This window comes from Prionailurus bengalensis, chromosome A2 (assembly GCF_016509475.1).
Source record: "Prionailurus bengalensis isolate Pbe53 chromosome A2, Fcat_Pben_1.1_paternal_pri, whole genome shotgun sequence".
In the NCBI taxonomy this organism is placed as follows: domain Eukaryota; kingdom Metazoa; phylum Chordata; class Mammalia; order Carnivora; family Felidae; genus Prionailurus; species Prionailurus bengalensis.
In genome coordinates this window covers 147658952-147686416 of record NC_057348.1, presented here as the reverse complement: position 1 = coordinate 147686416, position 27465 = coordinate 147658952, and the positions used below count along the sequence as shown (strand labels likewise).

General features: G+C 47.8%; 1 protein-coding gene across 1 annotated transcript in view; it reads left to right on the top strand.

Annotated features, from left to right (window-relative positions):
- The window catches only part of PLXNA4 (plexin A4), a 440999-nt gene that overhangs the window by 260773 nt on the left and 152761 nt on the right, over positions 1-27465 (top strand). The window contains exon 4 of the mRNA XM_043589543.1: positions 18360-18491. Within this exon, the coding sequence (XP_043445478.1) occupies positions 18360-18491 (132 nt within the window). The remainder of the gene's footprint in view (positions 1-18359; positions 18492-27465) is intronic.

Sequence of the window (27465 nt, the reverse complement as noted above, 5' to 3'; positions counted from 1 at the left end):
CTCCAACCTGAACCATCCTGGTTTCTGTCGTCCCCTCCATTAATCTTTCGCCAGGCACCCCCATTCTCTTCTGTCGTGGAAGAACTGTAGCTAACGAAAGCCCATATCTAGCCTATATAATCGTGTAACCTGGACCAGAGAGTGCACCTAAACCCGCCATTTTGTTGATGGTACCTAGAGAGACAGGCAACCTCTTCTAGATCAGGGCCTTTCTCTTTACCCCACTCCACCCCACCCCAAAGGTCAGCTTCCTCTTCCTCATCAGAATATTTGTATCTTAAAAGATGCTTAACCCAAACAAAAGTGCCTCAAATGCTGGAATTCGAAGATGGCAATGACTGTGTGGAGAAGATATCTTTTGTGCCTTCCTCAAAGTGACTCCCTATTCATTTGTAAGTTTATGTAAGTTAAGGCATGGAGCCTACTTAAGCTGCTGGGCTGGGAAACGGGAGAATGTTCTCATTTCTCAACTGAGTGAGCCCTCTGTGGTTGTTCAGAGGCAACCTGAAGGGAAGTGGAAAAACGTGACTTTGTGTTCTTCTCTTTCACCACTGACTTGCCAAGCTGTGTTCTTAATCCATGAACTGTGCCAGACCTGATCTCAGAGAGAAGGTGAGAGGTACAGCGGTCTAAATTCTGGCTCTGGAAAATGTCATTGTGTCGCGATTTCACAGTCCACCTCTAGCATGGCAGTGGCCAATGGCAAGTCCTTAGCAACCACTTTCTACCTAAGCACCAGTCCTGAATCTCCAAAGGCAATCAGACACCATCAACTGGCCGCGCCATCATTATCTCACATTCAGCAGATCTCAGACTCCCTTTTCAGCTTGCCACCCACACCAGTTCTCCAACCCAACTTGCCCTTGGTCCCATCGGTCCCTTGGTCATCCAGACATGACAGTTCAGAGTTGTCACTGATCTTCAAGCTCCATCACCTTCTACCTTCCTTCTTTTCCTCAATTCCCACTGCCTGGAGGCTAGACCACAGTCTTTTACTGTCACTCCATTTCTGGTCTCTCCCATTCACACCACCTAATATAAAACCTATGTTCCAGGACCACGCAGTTTCCTACAGCAAAAAAAGGCTTGTAAAGGAGAGTTATTTCTGTATGATCCCAGACTGCCACCATTCATCACATTTGATCCCTTAAGATATCCTCAGAATACATTAAATAATACTTCAACTAATTTCATCCATAAGACTTTGAGTAACCATTATTAACTTAATAGTGACTCTGGACTTGAAGAAAAATGATAGGGATACAAGGGCATATTCCTGGAGTGGAATGTGATAAGCAGAGGGGGGTGCATGGAGTTCAAGGACCATCCCCACCCATATTCGGGAGGCCAGCTCCACCTTCAGACCATCAAGAAAGCACGAGTGTTACTCATCCTATTATGAATCTCAGTGTCAATATGGACAGGAGACCAAGCCTCTCTCCCTTACCCGTGATGCAACCACGAAACATGAGTGAGAAGAGAAGGGTCTTGGAGTACCCTATGGACCTCCTGTGATAATAACTGAAAAATTTAGATGAGCAGTGATGATGACGGTGTGCTAAATGCTTTTCATCTACTGACTCGTTAATTCTTCCTGTCAGCCAAATGTGGTCGGTGCAATTATTCCTCGTATTTTACAAACGAGGACACTAGGGGTTGGAGAAGTTGACTCATTTCCCAGGAGTCTCATAGCTAGGTCATGGCAGAGCTGGGTTTGGAGCCCACGTTAATGGCCTGGGGAACCCATGTGCTTACTCACTACATAATTTCTTGGCCAAGCCTGGAAAGCAACGTCCTGACAGAGTAAGTGTTGGCCAAATAAAGAAAGGAACCTAATATTAGTAATACGTTACTGTAACATTAGTATATTATACTAACATACTGATTCTTAATGTTGATATTCCAACCAGTGGCTTTCCTGCTCTAGTGGTTACCTCCCACTAGGTCTAGGTTTCCACATCTGAGCATGAGGAGAGACGGTTCCCACAAGAGCAAGGATGGTTGCTGTGGGTTTTGCGCAGCGCCTCAGAGTTGTGAGATCAATAGTTTAATTGCTGTGAAACATGGGCCTTGGTGATGCTGTATAAATAATTGTAATAACTGTGGCCAGTGACGGAGAGGATGGTTTTCCAATATCTTATTTTAAAATGCATTTCTCTGCAATTAACTCCACAAGCTTCTGGCAGAATGAGTATCCGGTATAGGCACTGTTTTTCTTTTTTCTTCAAGACCCTTCAGCTCTGATACCTCATGCTTTTTCCAGACTCTCCCTCACTGGGATCAAAGTTCACCCATCTGACTCGAGGAGAGTGTCTTTAGGCCCCTCAGCGGAGGGTGGGGGCGGCTTAAAGCAGAGTCTCTGTGGTTTTCCTAGGATGAAGGGTGGTCAAAAGACCCTTTGTGATAATCACAGCCAAACTCCCCCTGGCCCTGGGGCCCCTCAGCTTTCTGCATCTGTGAATTCCAGCGCTGTCTGGTGATGTCATCCCCGGACAGGGACGCCCTTCTCCACTCCAGAATTCTAAGCCCCAGGAAGGCTGTTCCCCACAGTGTCTTTGGGAGCGGATTTTCTGACTGCAAACCATTCACATGCCTCACCCAGGCCTCATGAATTCCTGGGTTCTCATTTGAAATAGTTCCAAGTGTTTCTTTCTCAGAGTAGCTGCTAGGAAGAAAGAAAGAGAGAAAGAGAGAAAGAGAGAAAGAAAGAAAGAAAGAAAGAAAGAAAGAAAGAAAGAAAGAAAGAAAAGAAAAGAAAAGAAAAGAAAAGAAAAGAAAAGAAAAGAAAAGAAAAGAAAAGAAAAGAAAAGAAAAGAAAATGTGGGCAGTGGCTGCAGGGGAGATGTGTGGGAATAGAGACAGGGCGAAATAAGTAACACTTGGTGATCAGTGAGACAGTACTGAGCAAAGTCCATTCCTCAGAAAAGATCCAGATAGTTTTTGCTGGACAATAATGAACCCTGTCACTATGGTGCACGGCAATACCTACTTTTTTGTCAGTTAAGCAAACTTAAACTCCAGTATAGGGTTCTACTCCCTGGCTTTGTGACCTTGGGTTAGATGAGTAAGACACAGCCCTGCTCTCAAGAAGCACACAGGCAAGTAGAAAGCCGGGTACACACACAAGACCCCGTGTTGTGATGTGTCACAAGTGCCCTGATCAAGGCACGCGGGTAAGTGCTTCTAAGGTACCTGCAGGAGATATCAAGTCTATCCTGGGAGACGGTGGGGGAAATTTTTGGAGAGAGTGAAGCTGAGCTGGGTCTTGAGTAAACACCAAATGTATCCCACACTTACTTCTGACCCTTATTTTGTCCATACAAAAAAAAATTCCTAGATAACCCAGGAGCTGGGGTTACTTCAAAATTTTGCTATAGATCCCAAGTGAGCAAAATTTGACTCTCTGCCTAGTTCAGGACTTTGTAAGTTTACTGACATTTGAAAGGAACCCTTAGCCATTCAGCCAGAAGCCAGATGGTGTCACTGTGACCAAAGTCCTTCCCGAGGTGGGGGGTGGGGGGGGGTGCCATGTGGTCTGCAGGGTGAGCGGCTGATGCCCCATCCTTGACTGAGGAATTGTGTTCACCTTCTGGGAAACCAGCACCTTGGTACTTTGCACTAGTAAACATAGGCTGTTCCCAGCCTCACAAAAATACACACAGGTGTCCTTGGATGGTGCCCCTCGAAAGGGCTGATGCCCCAACAGCTTGATGAGGCTGCAGGGAAAGAACCCAGAGCAGAGCTCATCAGAGAGAGCAGATGTCGAGGTGATAAGCACTTGTCTGACGCTCCCTGGGTTATTTATTTGTCAAGGAAATTGCCAAACTGTGCCTAGGGGCTAAGCGGCAGTCCCGTGGCTTCATGCAGACAGCTCTGAACAGTCTGACAAGTGGGAACCAGAGAGGGCTGGCTGCTGCCACCGCCCTTAGCGTTAGAAACGGCACTGATGGTCCTTGTAAGGGCAGGACATCAAAGAGATGTACGCTTGGGAGAATCTCTGAGGAGCTGGGGCGCTGGATCTTTTTTCCATTGTGAATAGAACTCATGCATCCTTTTGTTAATTTGCCAAACTTCTATTAAGCAACTCTGGTGTTCACAAAGCTCTTGGGGTCCTTTCTAGAGGTCTGTGCTCTGCTGCATTAGCATCATCTTCATCTGCCTCCTAACGGACCGTGCACAACTCCATGCTGCCTAGACTACTTTCTATGTACTGGACACTTGAGTCAGAGCGCTTCACAATCCGCCTGATGAAGTCCTGGCGGCAGCCTTGAGCTTGGAATTCTGAGCCCAATATTTCAGATGAGGACACTAACTCAATCCTCAAGTTCTGCCTGACGTCACAAATGTTAATAAGAGGCAGAATCAGGAGGCCGGCCCGGCTGGCTACGCAGCCGCGCGCATAAGCCCGATGCCGCAGACCTGCCCTCAAGGTGCCGACTCTCGTGGCTAAAGCCGACACCCTGGAAGCGTGGGAGCAAATCGGGAGAGACTTCCACGTGGGCCGAGGCACGAGGCAGCTTCAGTGGCTGCACGGGCACCTTGGGTGACGTGACACGAGACAATCAGAGCGGGGCGGGTATTAATGAGAGAGCTTTTTGGCCGAGTGTCTCGCGCCAGGTTCCGAGGGGCACCTGGGGTGGTTGAAAGGCAGCAGGGAGGAAACCGGAGGAAGAAAGCAGGTGAGGGAAATGGTGTGAACAGGAGTGTGAGTGGACTGATCCCGTTCCTGGAGGGAACCTGCCTGGCAGGAGGCTCAAGGCTGTACTGAGGAGTGAGGGGATGCTGCACCTACACCTGCTTTGCCTGGGCAGTGCCACGTGGTTGCTGGGTGAGGAGGAGGATGGACGGGGTGGTCCCTGGAGTGAGCGAGGGGTATGGGGGAGGCCTGGGGCGCAGACCTGGGCTCTGCTCTAGGGTGCCCATGGCAGAATATAGAGGATGGTCTGAAGACGGAAATGGCTGGCTGAGGATGAGAAAAATAACTAGGAGACCCGAAGGGTGGGGGGCTGCCTCCGAGCTGGGAGAAAACTGGACAAAGCCTACAGCCTTCATTCAGCCACCACTTGATTCTTGAGTCTCTACTCTGTGACCAGGCCCTGTGCTGGAAGCTTCTGTCCTCTGAGCCAGGAGCCAGCTGGTTAGGACCCCTGAAGATCCTGGAGGCCCTGCCACAGCTCATGCAAGAGTCCATCCATCTCCAGGCTCCGCTCTACTTCCGTTCTCCCTGGGTGCTCCAGCTGGACAGGGGTTTCTTCTCGTTCCGGCACAGCTGCGTGAAGCACCTGCTGGGTCCCACTCCGGAGGAGCTAGGTTTCCAGCAGGAGAGGATTGCTGACTGCACACCAGCCTCTTGCTGTCATGATGCACCTCTGTGCATTAACCCCTTTGTGACTGCAACCGTTGGGGGAGTGCAGAAGAGAGGGGATGGCCCCTTATTTGGCAGGGGACACATGGAGCTCAGAGACTGTGTGGGAGGACAGGGTGAAGAGTGATTTGTCTCTCATAAAAGAGGCAGGAGGGGAGTGTGGATGAAGAATCAGGAGCACTGATTCTGGGTCCAGGACTCTGTCCCTGACACTATATGCGGCATGGCTTCATCTCTGGGAAACTGGATGCTTCTCAGCATCCTGCCAGCTCTGACTCTGCCTCCTGCCTGCGATGGGTCCTCAGAGATGCCTCTGCTGTCTGTGAGGCCAGGCTGTGGTACTCCACTTCCCCTCCTGTGGCTTGCCCAAGCCATAGGCATGAAGCTGCTTTCTTCTTTCTCCATAAAGTCGCTGGCTTTCTGAATCACACCAAAGTGGAGACAGGCTCAGGGTTTCCCAGACAATCCCCCAGCTTCAGGACAGCCGTGTGAAGGTGTGTGCCTCCATGTTGGCAGAATGCCTGTCTGAACATTCCATCTATGTGCACAGACCCTTCTCCACCCAGTTTCCTATCTTCTGTCCAGCAATGCCTCCTTTCTTATCTGCCTCAGGTGGCCCAGAGTGGAGCCATAGGTCCTCTTCTGATTCTAGCGCCTAGGTGACCTTGTCGGATGCTGGAGTCTGATCTGTGGGCCACATCTGATCTCTCTACAGCTCACACGATCGCTACTCCCACTGGGGATGAGTGGGAGTCACGGGATCAATTCATTTGAATTGCCTCCATAGTGATCATGGCTAACTTTTATGGAAACTTAACTGTTACCCCTTTCTCTGTGCTAAGTGTTCTACACGCTTGCGACATGATCAGACTCCCACAATACGAATAACGATATCTGTTTGACATCTGAGGGAAGTGATACTCAAAGTTTGGCAGATTTATCTACGGCCACAGAGGTCCTGAGTGGCAGAGGTGGGGTTCCCGTTGTCTGCTCCTGGGCTTACCCCCATGCTCTTCTGCCTGCAGCCCCATCTCAGGAGCCAGAGGACTCGGGTCTTTTGTAACGTGGATGAGACCACGGTGCATCTGCCAAGCACCGGAACCTGCCGATGTGTGTAAAGCACATGGCGTGGCTCGTGGCAGACGGTGAATCAACTCTCTATTCATCCTGTTTTTCCAGGAGTGGGTGCAGTCTGTCCGGTTCCTTTGTGGCCAGAGGCATGCGGGAAGTAGCCAACCAGGCTTTGGGGTACAGGCTACTCAAACGAGTGGTGACTCTGGGGTTACACTCTGCATGACCTACCCGGGCTTCAAACCTGTAACTTGCCCCATGCTCTTTGGAAGGGTGGGTCTCTGGAGGGGAGCAGCAAGAGAGGCTGGTTTTAAATATTTTACATTTGAGATGTGCTGGTTTGAGCCTTTTTCTGGCACTTCCTTGATATCCTCCATGCTGACCTTCCTTTTTATTCCCTCTCTCCTAGACTTGTTCTTTGTGTCAGCACCCAAACAGGTCGGGGGAGGGACGGAGGCCACTGTTCCCAATTTTCTCTGTTTGGGGCAGTGCAAGGCGACACGTCCTAATGGCAAGCTAGAAATCATCATTCAGTTTCATGAGTGTGTGTTGACAGACCCAAAGGGACCCATTTTCCCGACAGCGTTCGGTAACACGGCACGGGATTCACGCATGCACGGGGCCTAATTAATTACTGTTTACACTCCTGCAGTTCCCTTTGCATCCTTTTCCTCCTGGCTGGAATCAGGAAATCAAACCAAAGCGCCCTCATTGTACTCTTCTGGGGCAGCTGAAACTGTGTGAACACGGAAGCAGGGTCTAAGCCCACATTCCGAGCCCTGGGAATGGAGGCAGGAGGGTGGCTACAGCAAGAGTCCACTCTGTGGAGAGCCAGGGCACTGCCGGCCCGCTGGGGTCTGGGCTGCACAGCTCCGGCTTCTCTCCCGTGGCTGAATCTCCCAGTGAGAACACCCCCGCCTGTCTGGGTTCCTTGCTCCTTGCTGGAGCTCTGCATGGTGAGGACAACTTGAGGTGTTGATGAGTAGTCGGAGCATTTCCATCCATTCATTTATTCAACCAGAATCTATCGAGCGCCTACTATGTGGTGGGGCTCAAGGGTTTGGGATGCGTCCACCAACCACAAAAGATAAAGACCTTTCCTTTTTGGAGTTTACATTCTAGCAAGGGAGACCAACGATAACACAATAGATGAGGAAGTCCCAGAGTAGGCGAGAAGCTTGCAAGTGCCGTGGGAAAAAGAAAAGTGAATCCAGGAAAGGGGGTGGAAGCTCCAGAGAGGGAGGGGGAGGTTTTAGAGTGAGAGCCCTGGGGGCCCCGGGACGTTAGGAGTCAAGTTCTGTCTGCAGGTGGCCCGGGTTTGGGGCCAGAGGAATATTGACAGTGAGTGCCTGGGGCCCGAGGGAGCTACCCTTGGCAGAGGGTAGACTTGCGGCCCTTGAGTGTGACTGGAATCTGGAGGTCATGGTGTTCACCGCCCTACAAGCCAGGGAACTCTTCCATGGGCACAGGGAGACGTGGTAGGGGCCCCTTTCCCTGGACAGCTTTACCCCTGCAACCAGCAAGTCACCGTGATGCTTAGACCTGATGTGGGTGTCTGTCTTCCTGCAGGCCCCATACACCCTTCCCGGGCCCTCCCCATCCGTGCAGGGGCTGAATCACCTGCCTTCCGTCCCTTTGTCGTACACTTATAAAGGGGAAGTTCTCGAGGCTGTGTGGGAGTTGAGACAGGAGACAGAGAGATCATGTGTGTGTTGGAGTGTGGGTGTATGCCCAATGGTTGCAACTGTAGCAATTGAGGCCCAGAGTTAGTTTCTCAGGTCATTCATTCATTCCATCATTCATTCATTCCATCATTCATTCATTCATTCATTCATTCAACAAAGGAATGCTTACTGTGCCTGATGCTGGCACTCTAGGGCTCTTCAGCCTGTGTGGCAAAATGCCAAGTGACAGTGACCAGGTGACATCACTCAGAGCCTTGGGGGGCCAACTGAATTAACTGTATGAATAAGATCCAAAAGGCTCGTTATTTTCCTCCTGAGAGACACCGTGGCCCTTCAGTGTCCCAGGAAAGTGGATCCTGGTCACTTATTCCCCACCAAGTGTTCTTCCTGCTGTTTCTGCCTCAGTGGGAGACAGGTCGAGGCCAGCACAGGGAGCCAGGACAGCTACAAGAGCCAAAGCTGTGTGCTTTAGGCTCTTGAGGGGAGCAGAGCCTGAATCCCTCACCTCTTCCTTGGCCACACCGCCTGCCCACTCTGGTTTACAGCCCACCTGCCCCGACACAGGCTCCATTTTGCAAACTGACTCCTCTATGGGTACTTGTACAGGAGTCCCTTGAGATCCTGGGTACTTTGGAGACTTGCCTGAAAGGGACACAGGCCTAACTCCGGCTCTGGCATTGCCTGAATGTGGGGCGTACCTCTCTATAAGCCCTGCCCCACTAAGTCTGTGAAGGAGGCCTGGCCATGCGGCCACCCACATCACTGGGTTTCCCACTTACCTTCGTGTTTAGGTCTGAGCGTCTAGGTGGAAATTCAGTGTCCTGGGGACGTCTGTCCTAGGCTTTCCTCAGCCCCAACCCCACCTCTCTAGTTCCAGTTCCAATTGCAGGCCTGCCAGAGGAGACCCCACCCTCTCCTTCTTGGAGCTGGGCCCAGCCCGGAAATCTGGCAGTATAGACCTTGACCAGGAAGTTTAGGGCAAGTGAGAATGGAAAGAGGGGATCCAGGGGGTGGCCTGCATCTTTAAAGACGAATAGCACTGTTTGCTCATTAGGGGGATTATTCCAAGCAAGAAGGCAGCCAGAACGGTCTAGTGCAAGCATCTGCCTGCTACTGGGAGACGGTATTTATTGTTCAATCCTTCAATGGATGTAAATAAACAGCCCGGCCCAGATAATGTTCCAATAAACAAACAAGCAGCTGCCAGGAGCTCCCCGGATGGCTGACCTTTGCAGAGGCCACCCTGCTGATGTTTTAATAGCGCTCTGCCTGGCAATGCAGACACTCACCGTGCCAGGGAGGAGGAGAGGTGGCAGCGGACTGGCAGAAGGGCTGGAGGGAAAGAGGGCCTCGCCTAGGAATATCCCCGGGCTGCAGATAGAGCGGGAAGGGCAGGCTGGGGACGCCTGTGCACCTAGAGTAGGTGTGCCCATGCATGCTTTCCGGCTGTGTGGGCCTGTCCCTGGTCGGCCACACGGAAGGGACGGTGCAGGGCGTCCTAGACGCTGTGATGGAGGTTCCTGTGTGGTCCAGGCAGGACCGGTGTTCAATCATTTGGTCCTAGTGTGGCCCCACCCATCGTTGCTTCTCTCATCTTTATTGAAGAATATTTGACAAATGAAAATTGTATACATCTAAAGTGTATGACTTGATGTTGTGATATATATACATACATTGTGAAATAGTGGGTACAATTGAGCTAATTACTATATCCGTCACCTCACACAGTTGCCCTTTCTTTCTTTGTGTGTATGGTGTGTGAGGAAAACACCTGGCAAATTTCAAGTATACCCTATGGTCACATTGCTGCATATTAGATCTTTAGAATTTATTCATCCTGTATAACTGAAACTTCGTATTCCTTGACCAACATCTCCCCATTCACCTGCTCCCCAGCCTCTGGCAACCACCCCTCTACTCTCTGCTTCTGAGTTTGACTATTTTAGATTCCACATATAAGTGAGATCGCCAAATATTTCTCTTTCTGTATCTAGCTTATCTCACTTAGCATGATGCCCTCCAGGTTTCTCTATGTTGTTACAAATGGCAGGATATGCATGTATGTATGTGTATATGTATGTATGTGTATATGTATGTGCGTATACACATGCATCATGTGTATGTATGTATGTGTATATTATATATATAATACATACACACTGTATCTATGTGATATATAGATCACATTTTCTTTATTCAGTTGTCAACAGACATTGCGATTACTTGATTGTTTGGCTATTGTGAATAACTCACAGTTGTTAAATATTGAAAGTCTTCCCTGTGATTGGTAGCTAGCTGTGCCCCCAGGACCCTGAGCGCCCACACCATCTCAGCCACCCTTTGCCCCCAACAGTATTGCCTGGTGCAGCTGGGAGCTTCTGAGATCCTGCCCCTGCAAGCATGTCTTCTGACTGCTTGGTTTTCCCTCAGCAGTTCTTAAATGTTTTGACCGTCACCCAGGGTACAGGGGGTTCCTGACATGCAAGAGGTGTGCCCAGAGTGCCTGTTGCCTGAATGTGGAAAGAGGCATGGCTGCATCAAACGAGCTTGCTGAGCGCTAGACTGGACCAGAACCGAGCACCCACAGCTGCATGTTGTAACTTGCTTGGGCTGATGGGGCCCACACAGTTCGTTGGAGCTTACAACTCGTGAGCTCCAGAAAAGCGAAGACAGTTAGGCACATGCATCTTGCTATAAATTGAAGGTCCCGGGAGACACAAGGGCATTGTAGCAGGGGAAGGAAGTGAGCAAGATCTCAACTGAAGGCACCTCCAGAAGGATGGTCAGCAGCCAAATTATTAACAACACTGCTTGGAGAGTGTAGATCAGAACACAGGGGTGACAGTAATCTAGAGGTGTGCCATCCAATATGATAGTCACTGGTCACACGTAGCTATAAAGTACCTGAAATATGGCTGGTCCATTCTAAGGTTTGCTTGTAAGTATAAAATATATACACATCAGGTTTTCAAAGGTTTAGCACAAGGAAACAAATGTCAATTTTTCACTTACAGTTTTTTATACTGTATACACGTGAAAATAATAATATTTGGGGCACATTGGGTCAGATAAAGTAGATTATTAAAACTAATTATAATTCATTAATTAATTTTACCTGTTTCTTTTTTTATGTTTATGTATTTTTGAGAGAGAGAGCAGGGAGAGGCAGAGAAAGAGGCAGAAAGAGAATCCCAAGCAGGCTCTGTGCTTGTCAGCACAGAGTCCAATGCAGGGATCAAACCCACGGACTGTGAGATCATAACCTGAACCCAAATCAAGAGTCTGATGCTCAACTGACTGAGCCACCCAGATGCCCCTACCTGTTTCTTTTTTAATGTACCCACTAGTAGAAAATTTAAAATTGCGCATGTGACCCACACTTATGACTGGCATTATATTTCTTTGGGGCAGCACTGGTCGGAAGAACGTTCTGTTGGGTCTTTGGTGAGACCTGAAGGGACACCACGCCCTACCACAGAGAACACACTTACACCCTCAGCCTCCTCAGGACAGTGCTGCGTGAAGACAACCACATTTTCCCCCTCCGACCCCCTTTTTCGTATTTTTACTCTGACTTCCCTTGGCCAACATGAATATATCTTTATAAAATCTGTTAGTACCACTAATTGTGCTACTCCAGGTCAATCTTCCTATGGACCTACGAGACTTTGTCTCCTAGGGTGGCTTTTAAATAAATCTGGTATTACCCACTATGTGTTTTATTAGTCAAACTTTCGAGAGTTGGGGGTGCCATGTTGGTAGCCCACATGCTCCCTTGAGCCTCTCTTGGGGCTGGGCTGATAATTCCTGGTTACACTCTAGTCAGTGGCTAGGTCTCCTGGGAAGAAGGAACAGAGGCCTATGAACACCCTCTGTTGTAGCATTTGCCACTTGGCCTTATTTGTGTGATAGCTGAGCACTTCAGGAGGTCTCCTGGAGGGCAGGACGAAGACACCCCTTTCTTCTCCAAACGCTAGCTCGGAGCCTAGAACACAGTGGCATTCCATAAAGGCACTTTGGATGATGATGAATGAATGTGGAATGTCGCTCTGTCAAGGGACGTGTAGGGTTAGGATGTGATTTTCTCTTCGGTGTTAGCCTCAAAGAATAACATCTTCTAAACACCCAAATTTACATTAGCAGCGTCTTTACATTTTAAAAAAATGTACTTTTTTTTAAAAAAAAGTCTACTTTCTCACTGCTTAGGTGATCCACAAGTATCATCTGCATTGTGTAAAATAATAAATCTTATTTGTCCTGATGTGTACAATAATAAATCCTGTTTGTTCTTGGCTGTCACCTCACAAACTTCAGGTGGCCCTTGAATTGCTGACTGAACCACAGCCACTGGCCAACGCATCTCCTTTGATCTCAGCTATGTCTTTGTGGCCTGAGGCATCTTTCCAAGGCTGTTCTCGCAGGCATCTGGATTATGTTTCTACCTTATCAAGAGTGAAATGGACGTGATATTCTGTATTCAAGTGAACTTGGCCAGGAGAATGGCTTCTGTTTGTCTGTTTTCCCCTGAAATCCTATTTGAATGCTCCTTGAATGTTGCTGGCCATGGGACTGTCACAGAGGATCTAGAACAGTGAATGATGACACTAAGCTCTCCTTTCTTGGTCCTGCCTCTCACTTTGAGTATTCCTTGGTCTCATTCTGATCAGTCCACGGTCCCATTGGTAGAATGTAGCTTGTTTTTCCCATAGGGAATTAATCATTTATGTAGTAACTACTTATTTTTTTCCCATCTTTTATAATTACCAAATACAAGTTGTATGTATTTAAGATATACAACTTGATATACGGATGTATTGTGAAATACTTGGCACAATCAAGTTAATTAACATATCTATCGCTTCACATAGTTACTGTTTCCTTGTGTGTGTGTGTGTGTGTGTGAGATCAGAACACTTAAGATCTACCTTCTTAGCAAATTTCAAATATACAATTCAGTGTTATTAACTATAGTCAATTGCTGTATTAGATTTTCAGAACTTACTCATCTTATTACTGAAACATTGTGCCACTTGACCAAGATCTCCCCATCTTCCCCAACCCCCAGTCCCCCGGCAACTGCCATTCCATTCCAGTCTTTGCTTCTATGAGTCTGACTATTTTAAATTCCACATGGAAATGAGATCATGCAGTATTTGTCTTTTTGTGTCTGACATATTTCATATAGCATAATGTTCTCCAGGTTCATCCATCTTACTGCAAATGGCAGGATTTTCTTTCTTTTTTAAGGCTTTACATATATGTACATATACATATACATATACATATACATATAATATGATTATATATACACATATATATGTTTTGTGTATATATATAGTAAATATATATGTATATGCATATGTATATGTGTATGTGTGTGTAGATATAGATATAGATACATATGATCTTTCCTTATCCTTTCATCCATCTATGGATATTTAGATTGTTCTCACATCTTGGCTATTGTAAATAATGCTACATTGAGCATAGGAGTGCAGTTATCTCTTTAAGATACTGATTTTGTTTCCTTTGGATAAATACCCAGGAGTAGGACTGCTTGATCGTAAGTAGTTCTATTTTTAATTTTTGAGGACCCTCATACTGTTTTCCATAGTGACTGCACCAATTTACATTTTTAAATGTTTATTTATTTATTTTTGATAAAGAGAGAGAAAGAGAGAATGCATCAGGGAGGGGCAGAGATAGGGAGAGAGAATCCCAAGCTGGGTCCACACTGTTAGCACAGAGCTGGATTTCATGAACCATGAGATCATGACCTGAAATGAAATCAAGAATTGGATGCTCAACCACTGACTAAACCATCCAGGGCCCCCCCCCCCAATCTACATTTTCATCAACAGCAAGCAAGAGTATTCTTTCTCCACGCTCTCGCTGACACTCCTCAGGAACTACTTGTTAGTACCAGCCATGTCCTGGGTGCTGTGCTGGGTGGGGCTACAATGCTGAGTCTCTGTGCCCATGAGACACGCAATCCCAGGCCTTTTGCACATGTGCAGCTCCCCTCCCCAGACTTTGCTGAGGATGCCCCATCTTTCTGTAGTCGCTCTCCATCATTGGCCTTCTTGCTATCCCAAAGGGCTTAGAATCATCTCCCTAGTTTCCTGCTCCCTCCTTGAGACCACTTATACAAAATATTAAATAAAACAAGTCATAACACCAGTGCTTGAAAAGTCCCCCAGTGCCTACTTCTCCATGCAGAAACGGGTCTTTTTCTGTCTCGAAGTCAGTTCTCTCTCCTTGGTCAAACTGCCCAAAGTCCCACAGAGACTCATTATTTTTAAATACCTTTTCATGTGGAACCTTGTCAAAGGCTTTTGGAAAAATCTAAATCGCTAAGAGGCAAGCACTGAGCTAGGAATCAGGAGACCTGAGTTCTAGACCCAACTGTCACTGGTTTTATCACTCAACTTTGGGCAATGCATAAGACAGCTCCAACCTCAGTTTCTTCATCAGTAAAATGAGGATTATTATGCTAGTGGTCAACATCATAAAAATCTTATAACCAATGTTATTTAAGAATGCTGTGCAAGGTATAAAACACAAATGTAAAGGATCATTATTTGAAAATTCATGACAGCATCTTCTTCACTCATGTGCATGATTCTCTCCCAAAAGAACTGTAGTGGATACAGAGATGGTTCCTCCAGCACTCTAAGGGTGCTGTTTGTTTAATACCAACTGCTTTCATTTCTTGAAGGGATGCAGGTTTATATAGCTGAAAGAACCTGGTTCAACATGCACTGGTGTGGTATGTAAACACAAGGAGGCACGGACAGAATCAGTCAGACCTTGGTATGGGTCAAGGCCATGCTGTTCGCTAGATGTGTGACCATGAACAACTTACTAAACCTCTCTGTACCTCACCTGTAATTGGGACACTATCAATGCACAGAGTTCTGTGGTTTAAATGAGAAGCTAATATATGTAGAAAGGCTGGCATGAGCCCTGGCACACACTAGCCACCCAGTTATTTGCAGTTCTTGTTGCTATTGTTTGTGGGAGACCAAGGGAGCCCACAACTGGGTCATCCTACCTCAATTTTATGATTATCCATCACTCAGCAAATCCTACCACAAACTCCTTTTATCCAAGATCTGTGTGAGATTCTTTCAGCAGGGAGATGAACGAATGCTTTCCTTTCTGTTTTCTGAGATAAGTAGTGGACTGGGGAGATGTATGAGGAGAGGGAGCCCTGCCTTTCCAGTTACTGATTTCCCACCCAGGTGGAGGGTGGAAGGGGGTATCATAACCCCAACCTCCCTCCCTGGGGAAGGCTCATGAAAACTTGCCCTAGGTACTCCCTGGTCCACCCCCTCTGTCCCTGCCCCAGCTCACCTGGCTTCCTCTGATGTCTACCTATAACCAGCCTGTCACCTTGCTCTAAAGAGCAGGGAGTGGGGGACCAATGATAAAGAAGATTGATCAGACACTGAATCCAATTTCCCTTGGGGATTAGACCATGGGCACTGGATGGGACTCATATCTAGCAGCATTCCCTAGGGGAGCCTACTCCTGCCGGCAGCCTGAGGGGGCTGGAGACAAGCCAGGGTGCTCAGTATCACTCTTGTCATTCTTGTGCTGCTGCACCAGAGTTGACTCACAGCTGGGGATGAAGCCTGGCTGGGCTGGGGGCCAAGGCCATCGCCACGCGGTCAGACTTGGGTGGTAATCCCAATTGGTTTTGCATGAACTCTCATTTCATTCAGATTAAGGAAAGACCTGGCCAGGATGGACATCTGGTGGTGTGGGGGTGGGTACAGAAGCAGGAGGGCTATTGGAATCTGAGGCATTTTGATTTTCAGAGCTAAAAGTATTTTCTTTAACTCCTTTATCAGTTTTGGTTTTATTTTTGTTCTCATGAACTTAATGGGAAATCTGCAAAGAGGAGGTTTAACTTCATTGATTTATTTCTCCATTTTTAAAATAAATGTTTGTCAAGCTCAAGTATTTCAGCATCAAAATTAGGAACGGCTAGTGAAAACCGCTGGAATTGTGTAGACCAGAGACAGACGCTGACCTCAGCGCCCTGCCTTTATTTGGGTGGCACCCCCCAGGGAGTAAACATGAGAGCCATCAAGGAACAAGGTCTCATGTAATCGATGATAGGAAAAGCATGGACTTCAGAGTGGAACTGGATTCTCATTCTGTCTCCAGATTTTAGATCTCAGGCTAATTGTTTCATGTACCTCTGCCTCATTTTCCTCATCTCTTATATCAGTATATCATGTAGGACTTTTGACGTTGTGAAAGCCCTTTTGTTCCTTTAACGATAAGGAAATAACTTGAGTAACTAGAAAGTCCTGACATGGGGCAGGCTTTGGGGTCATTTTGTGCCTCGGGGATGTCACCAAAGACCAATTTTTTTCCATCTCTGTACCTTCCCTGGTTTCAACTCCTCCCTTTATTACAAGACGGCTGCCCACAGTTCTGGGAGCTAGCTGTTTCTTTGACCCTTTTGAGGATGAGGAGAAATTCTCTGTTCTCTGATCACAAAACACTGTCTTGCCCTGCTTTGCTCTGAGTGCACATGTTGATTGGCTTGGGCCTGTTTTCTTTCAATCACTGTGGCAACAGAATGAGATTAAACTGATTTGCTTGTGCCCATCAGGGAGCACCCCCAGGAAGCAGGGGGTGGGTCCAATCTTGCCCAAAAGGTGAGAGAGGGCGGAATGGATGCTAGAGGGGCCATGCAAGTCAGGACAAATGACCACTAAGCCCACAGGATTGAGAGGATTACACCAATAAGGAATTATGTGCAAAACCATTTCTCAGTGCCTGATGTGTAGGAAGGGCTTAAAAATAGTGCTTAAGAGGAAAGCAAACAAACAGAGCCTGGAACGAACCTAAAATCAAACACATAAATCACAAAATAACCTAGTGTCAAAATTCGGTGAATTCAAAAGAAACGAGAAGCAGCAGACTTTCAGATGAATTGATGTCATCAGTTGACATTACTGTGGTTTTTCCCTTCTGTAATTTGGTTCCCCTGAATAACTTCTCTTCTCCTTGATCTCATGAAAGGTTAAAAATTAAAAGTAAGAGGACATTATGGGAATATATGGAATATAATTATTCTTTAGTTTTGTTATTGAAATCTCTAAAATTACATTGCAGGTACCTTACAGAGTCATATACAAATGGTATCTAATCAAGTTAGGTGACCCCATAGCTACTGCCTCTCCCTGTCTCCCTCCACTGTTCCCCTCCCCTTCCCATGTTCCCTTGGTCCCAACTCAGGTGAGTAAGTAGCATTATTAGGGCTGGGCAGTGATTGTGTTGAATCCATGAGCCCAGACTTTTGACGATTCTGATGCTGGAGACCTGGGCCAGCACCCAGGGTCGGATGAGCATCATGTGGGGTTGGGAAGTCCCTGTCTTTCTAGATTTGTCCTCCACTATGGGGGATGTGAGCAGAAGTCTCTCCTGGTTGTCTCCACATTGTCTAAGCAGTTCTAGGAAGTCCTGTGGATGGCCCAGGGGTAATCTACTATGCTAAGTGTTCTCGGAAGTTTGGAGATGACTCATGCCCAATACGCATTTTCCTGGAATACTCATGTCCCCTTCTTTGGGGACATAAATAGAACCTCTAGGGCCTACATCTACTCTAAAGCTTGAAGCATAAGCCAATGGTATAATCGCCAGAAGTAGCCCACTCAATGTGAAACTGCTGGGGTTGGCTCCTTGCCTGGTTCCCCTCAACAGTATGGCAATGATAGCTGGGTAGCAGTTTCAAAGAATCAGCCCACATCCTTACACCCAATTTATTTCCTGAGCACAAATGTAGCAAATAATATTGCCTTTCTATTACATGATGGCACTGATCTGTGGCAGTTTCAGTTACCCATTATTCGCCCAATCCCCAGCTCCCACTCCCTAATACCAACCCCATCCTCTTCTCCAAAGATGTACAAGCCAGGCCTCAAAGACTTAAGTCTGAGGCAGAGGTAGCCAGAGAGGATAACACCGGAGAGGTAGCCAGAGAGGATAACATGCTTTGTGGAGCCCAGTTTGGTCTCCCTGCCTTCCCTTCTCTTTGCCATTCCCAGCAGGAAGCCCATGGGGGGCTTCTATCACTCAGGCTCCTCAGAGCCTGGCCTCTGGGCACTGTGGAGGCAGAGCTCACTGCCTCTCCCTTAGCTGTTGGGAGGGTCTCTGGACTGTAGCTTGACTTATAGGATCTGAACTCACATCATCTCTCCTTTTCCTCTTCTCCACAGATCCGGGTAGATGGGCCCAGGGGCAGTGCCCTCCAGTATGAGACTGTGCAGGTGGTAGACCCCGGCCCAGTCCTCCGGGATATGGCCTTCTCCAAGGACCACGAGCAACTCTACATCATGTCAGAAAGGCAGGTAAGGCTCTTGGGCTCTGTTAGACATTAGTCTTGCAGCTAAATGCTAGCCTGTGGCTCAGTAGAAACCTACAGGAGGCCAGCTGCAGAGGGGATTTGATTTATTTGGCTCAGTGTGTATCCTTTTGGTTAGCTGCCTGGGGACTGAGGCTGAGTACACTGAAACAGGGGATGAAACATTTAAAATATCAAAATATCTGGGAGTCTAGAACAAATCCACTAACTTCAAAGTGATGGTGAGTATAGATTCAGGGCCAGCATTTACTCTCTTTTGAAGAAACATGGTACAGGTACCCAAGTTTTTTGTCTAGATTTCCTTACACAAAGTACAATCTACTACCAAAGTCAGCTTCCTGGACCCTGGAGGTCTATGGTGGGCAAGGATTTGCTGTCCAAAAATCTTGGTTGAGGGAGCATCATAGAACAATCAAATGGATGGAGATTCAAAAAACAGGGTCTGTGTGTATGAGGTGAGATGATATAGCTGGTGTCCTGAGCCTTCCTGTGTATACCTATAACTCTAACATGAAGTTCCAGCAAATTCCATGAGGCCAAGCCAGGAAGAACAGAGGGTGCAGACATTACTGTTAACTGACATTGAGTAGCAAGTAGCAAAGCTGGGATTGTTTCTGGAATTCAGCTGAGTACTATGTAAGTTCTTCAAGGGTCCTTGAGCTTATACAAGGACTGATAACGTCTGCAGCAGGCAGAAGTATAAATAGCACCTTGAAAATTCCATATATTTAAGAGTATATCCTGGAGTGCACAGCCCAGTGTTCCACCCCGCAAGACACACCCACCTCAAGAGTGGATTAGCACTGCCATACCTCGTCTCTTTCATCTCTATGTAGGATGGGTCATTCCCAGGAGCTGTCCCTCCAGTCCATGAATATGTATGTGACAAAGGCAGCAGCCATGAGGGGCAGATCCCATCTCTTTATTCATCTTCATTAGCAAGGCCTGAACTCCCCAGAGGACCTTGCCGACAGAGTCTGGATTGTTCTGCCTGTCCCCTCTCTGCACAGTGCAGGAGATGAATACTACATTATGCCACCCACAGGGCTTGTGCATTATGCCTTGGCAGCCCACAGCAGCTCCACCCTCCCCAAGAGCTTGATGACATCTTCTCTTGGTGTGGGACTCCCCACTCATCCACACTGGGACCCATTGTGGTGCCCTCATCGAGACTGCCGTAGCTTGGGAACTGTCTGGTGTGGGGCTCACAGAAGAACATTTTACCCCAGGAGCCAGGACAGGGTATGAGGCTGCTCCTTTGCCTTCATTCCTTGCTCTTTTCCGATGGGGCCCACACTCCCTACTCCCTGCCTACCTTTGAGGCCCTAGACGTTGATGGGAAGCAGCTTTCCTTGAGTCCCTCAGAAAAGACTCAATACCTCTACAAGGCATTAAGTATTTCAGGATTTCTTGCCTTAATGTAAAAACCAGGATTCCTGAAACTAGAACTTTGAGAACTTCCAAAGATGGAAAATATATGCTGTGTGGAGCCTCCTCTGATAACTGAGTTGGGATTCTGAGCTCCTTCTCCTCTCCCATTCTGCTTCCCTGAGAGCACAATCAGTGGTTAGTACCTACCCAAGCATGGAGAATAAGGTGCACTGAGAGCTCTGGATTATAGAAAAGAAAGGAAACAAGAATGGATGGGGCCAGGGCATTCATCCATTCTGGGACTGCTCCTCACAGAGATGGAGGGCAGCCTGCCATCAAAATAAAATCCCAGATGGCACGACACTGGTATCCAGTGGGTTTGCACATTCTTTGTGGACAGTGGTAGCATAGCACAGTTAAGCGCGTAGGCTTTGGTGTCATAAATTCTGAGCATGAACCTTAGCTCCACCATTTACTAAGTATGATCTCAGGTAAGTTCCTTAACCTCCGTAAGACTCAGTGTTCTCAACCATTGTATGGAAGTTAATAATAACATCCAATAGTGTTCCAAGAATCAAACGATGTAACATGCATAACAAACATGAACCAAGCCTGGCGTGGAGTAAGGGCTTGATAAATGGAGGCTCTTATTTTTATGACATTGCAACAGAAGCGTTGTGCTCCACATTGCAACAGAAGACATTGTGGCTGTGTTTGAAGTCAGGCATGGGGTGGCATCAAGATCCTGGGTGATCTATCAGGTATAGAGCATAGGAGTTCAGGTCAAGGCCAAGGTGGGTAGGGAACAGGGATTCAGTCCCAGTGGAAAGCCCATCAAGGACCCAGAGCCTGCTTTGAGGGCATGTACCAAGTAGAGTTCGGGGCAAGAGCAGCCTGGTAAATACACTGGGGACCCTCCAGCCTCTGTCTGCTGGCGGGTTGGTCTCAGCCACATTGTGTCAGGACACCTGAGTCTACAGGTTAGTCTGTATACGCTCAGCAATGATGTCTGCTCTGCCTGGAGGGCCCTTCCCTTTCTCATCTGGGTAATTCTGACTCGTTTCTCAAAACCTAGCACTGCTGTCATGCTCCACAATCGGTGATTGCTCACTTGTGGTTAGACACCTCTTTGGTAGCTCTTCTCATACTGGGCTTTCTCTCCTTGTCTTTCTCTCTTACCAGACTTTCAGCAGCTTGAGGGCAGCCCTGTGTCTTCTTTGTGTGTCTAAACCTCACCGAATAGGCCCTTGAAAATTATTTGATGAGTTAATTAACTAATTAATTATTTATTGAATCCCCACTGTCATCATTGACCCGGAACTGGAAAAGAGAAGGACTGGAGTGCCTGGGTAGCTCAGTGGATGAAGTGTCTGACTTCGGCGCTCAGGTCATGATTTCATGGTTCATGGGTTCGTGCCCCGCATTGGGCTCTGTGCTGACAGCTCAGAGCCTGGAGCCTGCTTTGGATTCTGCTTTGGATTCTGTGTCTCCCTCTCTCTCTCTCTCTGCCCCTCCCCTGCTCATGCTCTGTCTCGCTCTCCTTCAAAAATAATAAACATTAAAAAAAAATTTTAGTGGGGCGCCTGGGTGGCTCAGTCGGTTGAGCATCCGACTTCAGCTCAGGTCATGATCTCACAGTCCATGAGTTCCAGCCCCGCATCAGGCTCTGTGCTGATGGCTCAGAGCCTGGAGCCTGTTTCAGATTCTGTGTCTCCCTCTCTCTCTGACCCTCCCCCGTTCATGCTCTGTCTCTCTCTGTCTCAAAAATAAATAAACATTAAAAAATTTTTAAAAAATTTTTAGAGAAAAGAGAAGGACTGATACAAATTATTTATTATTTATTTATTGCTTAATTCCCAAGTTCAAACTTACGTATATAATTAAAAGACTACACTTCAGCCAAAGAAAGTATCTCCCAAATTTCCACCATCTGTTTATCACTGCCATAACTCCTGCCCTGTCCTGAACTAATTTTTACCTTATGTTTTTATTTAAGTAAACATACTGTTTAAACCTAAAAGCCTAGGGCACCTGGGTGGCACATCCCATTCTTGACTTTGGTTTTCATTATGATCTCACATTTCATGGGTTCGAACCCCACATCAATCTCTGGGCTGACAGTGCAGAATCTGCTTGGGATTCTCTCTCTCTCTCCCTGTCTCTCTGCTCCTCCCCTACTCATGTGCGTGCTCTCTCTCTCAAAATAAATAAATAGAGAGCTTTTAAAAAAAGATTATAAAAACCTAAGTAACCTACTTTAGCCATCTCTTAAATAGTAGTATTGTAGATCTGATGTGCTAGACATATATAATATACTGAATTTCAATATTGTGACTTATAATAAGAAACATATATTTGGTCTTCATCCCTATTTCTGGCACTGAGTTCTCCAGGACCTTTGGGGTATCCTGAGTGAATAGAGCAATGGGAGAATCTTTTGTTGTAATATTTGGTCTCTTGCCCTCAGTTTCTGAAATCTTTGGGATCCGTAAAAGTGGAAGGGGTGTCTTGTTATTCACAATAAGCCCCTTTCAACCACAACTGAATTTATGTTAATTGAGTGACTTTTGGAAATCTCCTAAAGATGGAGGGGGTGGCTGGTTGTCAGGGGAGCCAGTCATCATGTGATTAGAGGGTTGGAAAAGGTAAGGATGGTATAAGAGTAGAAGTAGAGAATGGAGTGTGTGTGTGTGTGTGTGTGTGTGTGTATACAAATACTATATAAGTCCTGCTCTGAGACCATAGACAAGTTACTAACTCTCTCACTACCTCATTTATTCATTCAATATTAAATATTGAGCACCTACTATGAGTCGGCACTTTCTAGATACTAGAGATTCAGTGGGGAACAGGATAGACAAAATCCCTGCCCTGACAGTGCTTATATTTTAGGTAGAGAGACAGACAATGAATGAGTAAATGAATAAATGATGTATGTTAGGTAATGGCGAATACAATGAAAAATTTAACAGACTCGGTGGGAAGGCAGTGGTTTCCAGGAACATGATGGGGAATGCTCCTTTAAGGAAGGTTGTCAGGGAGGTGCCAAGAAGGGAACTTTCGAGCAGAGAGAAGGATAAAGTGAAGGGCAGGAGGCGACTGGGGATCAGTCGTCATCCAGGCAGAAGGAACAGCTGGCACAAAGGTTGTGAGAGGGGAACACGACTTGGTGTTTCTGGGGATGCAGACGGGCTTCTCTGGAATGGGATGCACTGGGAGAGCGGCTGCACCTCAATTTGTGACCTGTGAAATGGGGAATGTAATAAAGGGCAGTGATCTCCTAGGGCGCCGATGAAGACTAAATGAGATAACGCCTGTAGGAAGAGCTTGGCTCAGCATCTAGAAGTGAGCGCATACCCAACCTATTATGATTATTTGCAAGTTGAATAATTCTAAGTGAGGATATTGCTTCTGCTGTTGGGAGTATGTGACTTCCTCTTTATTTCTCACCTCAAATGGCTTTCACTTTCCATATAAATTTCTCCTTGGAGTGTGGCAGTGAGTGTCCGCTGGGTGTGTTCACAGGGTGTGCGTGTGTGTGTGCACACACATGCATGTCTGCTCCCATGTCTGTCCCCATCTGCGTGTCTCCCATCAATCTCCTTCTTGCTTTGTACATGTCTGTGTGTGTATATGGTGTGTATTTATACGACTCTAGTACCCCCGAGGGAACGTCTATGCACACTGAAACTGTTGTGATAAAAACCTGCCAAAGCTATGGCAGGGATGTGAGAAAAAATGTCAGCGAGGCAGATCGATGAAGAGATGTGGTGGCAGAGCTGGGCTGTCCTCAGGTACCCTGGAACAGCCCCCCGCCAGGAAAGAAGCAGCTGTCCCCCATGCAAGGCAAGTCTCTTCTTTGAAAGGCTCCAGAACAAGTGGCAGATTCAGCGTCCCAGCCATTTCACACACCAGCTCTTCCCTGCCTGAAAGCCAGAGGCCTCAAACGTGTGTTTCTGCATGGGAGATACACTTTGGTTGTGTCTGGGCCAAAGCCATCTTTCATGGCGTCCTTTGTTTTACCGACTCCTGTTGATAGTGGGTCTGCTTCCAGGTGCCTGGGGACACTCACATGACTTGGTGACACTCACAGTGCTGGCTGTGATCCAAGATAGGATGCCTGTGGGGGCCAAGGAGGTGGGTCATGCAGGTGGGTCCACCTGCTACTTGGAGTTACTAGGAAGGCGGGACCAGGTGGGGTAGCTCTACTTGGTTGCTTCCGGCATAATCCAGGGGTCAAGTAGTGAGCGCCATCTTGTTTTATAACGTATTACCTAGGCCTGAGTCATCCATTCACTCAGCAAATATTCACTAAGCATCTGCCGTGAGCCAGGTGCTAGCCTTGGCATTGGGGCTACAGCAGTAAATAAACAGGTAAACCACCTTGACTGCAGGGGCTTGCAGTTTTAGCAAGAGGACAGAGCAAAGAAGCAATCAACATACCAGATAAATCACACAGTAGGTTAGGGGGAAAAGGATATGGAGAGGGATAAATGGGATCTGGAGACTTAGTCAAAGCAAAAGAGTTGCCATTTTAATTTTTTTTTTAATGTTTATCGATTTTTGAGAGAATGAGAGGCAGAGAGTGCAAGAGCAGGGAAGGAGCAGAGAGAGGGGGAGACACAGAATCCGAAGCAGGCTCCAGGCTCTGAGCTGTCAGCACAGAGCCTGATGTGGGGTTTGAACCCATGAACCACCAGCTCATGACCTGAGCCAAAGTTGGATGCTTAACTGACTGAGCCATCCAGGTGCCCCAAGAGTTGCCATTTTAAACAGAGTGGTCAGAGAAGTCTTCCCAGAGAGGCATAGGTGTAAAAGGGGGTGAATGGGGACCTGTTGACCTATCCCCTTCCTTGTTCTTCATGTTTCTTTACAAGCTCTTCACTCAGGGTTGTGAAACAGAGCTGGTCAAGTATGCCTGTTGGGAGGAAATTGGTGAGAGGGTCCCTTTGTGGTTGGGATGTTTACCATGTTGAGTCTTTCACGGGCAAGTTTGGTTCAAAGGGAAGGCGATACTGTGCTCCCAGACAGGCTCAAGCCACTTGGGGCCAGAACCTCTAACTGGATGGTGCCTCTGCTGGCCCCTTGTGTGATGAGGGGCCACTACTGCTTCTCTGTGCCTCAGTGTCCCTCCCCTCTCCAGCCTGCCTCCCAGGGGTGTTCAGAGGACAGCCAATGAGAATTCTGACAATCTTGGATGTCTGCAGACACCCATCTCATATAAGGTGAAGCTGCGAAGATAGTTTCTGCCGCCACTAGGCTCCCGTAAGAGAGATTCTGACTCTCGGCACCAGGTGCAGGGCCCGTCTCTCATGAGGTGCATTTGCGGTGGGTGACACGGCCGTCTGGCGTCATTCCTCCGGCCCTTGCAGGGGACTGAGCTGATGCTGCAGCTCGTGTCTGGATGGCTGACACTGTAACAAGCCCATTTGGACGTTTGCTCCTGGCATCCAGACCAGGCTGTTCTGATGGCTCCTGGGAGAGAGAACTTGAAGCACCGACCTGAGAGTGAGTGACAGGAAACGGAGCCACCTCAGACACTCGGAAAAAGAGGAAGCCTGTTGCGGTGTTTTACCCAATTTCACTCAGAAGGAAGCCTTCCCGCTCGTCTGGAGCTGATCCCGAAGGTCCCAGCGTGTCATTGCTGAGATGCTCCCACCTCTCACCTCCTTCTCAATGAAGGCAGAACATCTCCATTTTACTGTCGTGGAACCGGGGGGACGACTTCCTGCCCCAGCTTCCCACACTCACTAGGTGCCGAGAGCCTGGCTTCTCCCTTGCATCATGAAACCCCAGAACTGGAAAAGCCCTCGAGGCTTATTGGGTCCTCCCCCTCCTACTGCCTTATCCCAGTGCAGCTGAGGAGCCCACTGACACCCAGAGAAGTTAATGGCTTGTCCAGTGTCACACAGCAGGTTAGCCAAGGAGCCAAGTTAGAATCCAACTCCATTTCTCTCGCGGTGTCTTCTCCAGCCCCTCCTTGAGGGACATGGGGCTCTCTGTGGGGGCCAGGGACACGCTTCCCCTTCTGCCCTTGCCAGCCGAAAGTTATATACCCTACTCCTCAGGTGTCAAAACAAGCCTAAGAGGGCAAAAGAGCTTACTGAGGGTGGAGGGCTGAATGGGGCAGCGGGGGCGATGGCAGGAAGTCAGAGGTGCCTTGGCTTATTCGTCCTTGCTTCCAGCCTGATACAGGTTGGGACAAGAGCTTCCTTGCAACATTTATTCTAGAGCATCTTGGGGCACATGGGACCCCAGACACAGTCAGCCCATCCCATAGAGGGAGTAGGCAGGGGAGTCCCCTCCTCTTCCGACAGACATGCTTCTAAGTGGTCACTCGTGTAGGCACAAAGTCTTGAACTCCTGAATATGATTGAGTTTAGTAACCTCCCCAAGAGGAAACATGACAGTGGCCTGACGTTTCCCAGACGGGGTGAGTGGAAGGCAGTGCTGGATGGAGACCACAGGGTGGTCACAAATTAAGCCATGAACTCGGGCTTTCGTCCTGGTCCTTTGCTCTCACCAGGTCTGCCACTGGAGCAAATCACTCATGCACTTTGTGCTTTAATTCCTTCATGTGTAGAATGCAAATGATAATAACTACCTTTCAGGGCTTTTAGGATTAAAGGTAATAATGTGAAGTGGCTAGCATGCAGTAGGCTTTCAGCAAGTTGTGGGAGTTATCTCCACCGTTATCATCATTATTATTAGCAATACTCTTAGAGAACGTATTGTCGCCAGGGAAAGGGACGCTTGGACAAACCACTTTGGTCATTAAAGGCCAGTTCAGCTCTGGGCACCAGCTTCCCAGGACGCCCTGGCACAGCCGCCCCTGTCCATTTTGAAGTCCCCCGGACGATACTAAAGCTGACCGTTCCCTTTACACCTGCTGGTGCTGCCCTCCAGGAGACTGAAGGGCCAGGAGACCATGGTCCCCCACCCCAGTCAACAGAGCTGTGCAGCCTCTCTGGGGAGCTGGGTGGGTTTTCCTCTGTACTCTACTTCTGCTCGGGGGAAGGAACTTTAATGTGTTTGAGTCCAGTCCACTGGACTTGAGGTTATCATGCACTGGGCACCTGGAATCGCTTCCGGCTCCTCATCTGTCCGGACTTGCAGGGCAGAGGAGAATGGCCTGTTCCCCTTCTCTCTGCCCAGAACAGCAGAAGAGCTAGTATGTAAGGGTAGGGCAGCAGGGAGAGGGTGGAGTGGGAGGAAAGACTAGGCAATCCAAGGAGCAGGTGATTAGGGAAAAGCTTTGGCAGCTCCTAATTCTGAGCTCCATTAAGCATCTGTCTCCGGCAATTGCCCTGACAGTCCTATCTCCTCTCCACTCGGTGCCTGCATCCCAAGACTTTTGGGGCACTTCAAGTGCCATTTTAAAGACAACCACCTGTAATATTCCACTTAGCAGCGTATGTGAGGAGACTCTAACAGTGTGGGCAAACAGGGCCAGGGGCTCCATCTCTGCCACTCCAGTTCCTTCCTCCCACCATGTGTGTTTATCGAGTGCCCACTACGTGCCCACCCAGCGCAGGCGTAGATGCTGTGCAGACTAGAAAAGAGCAGAAGGAAGTCGTTGTTCTGGGAGC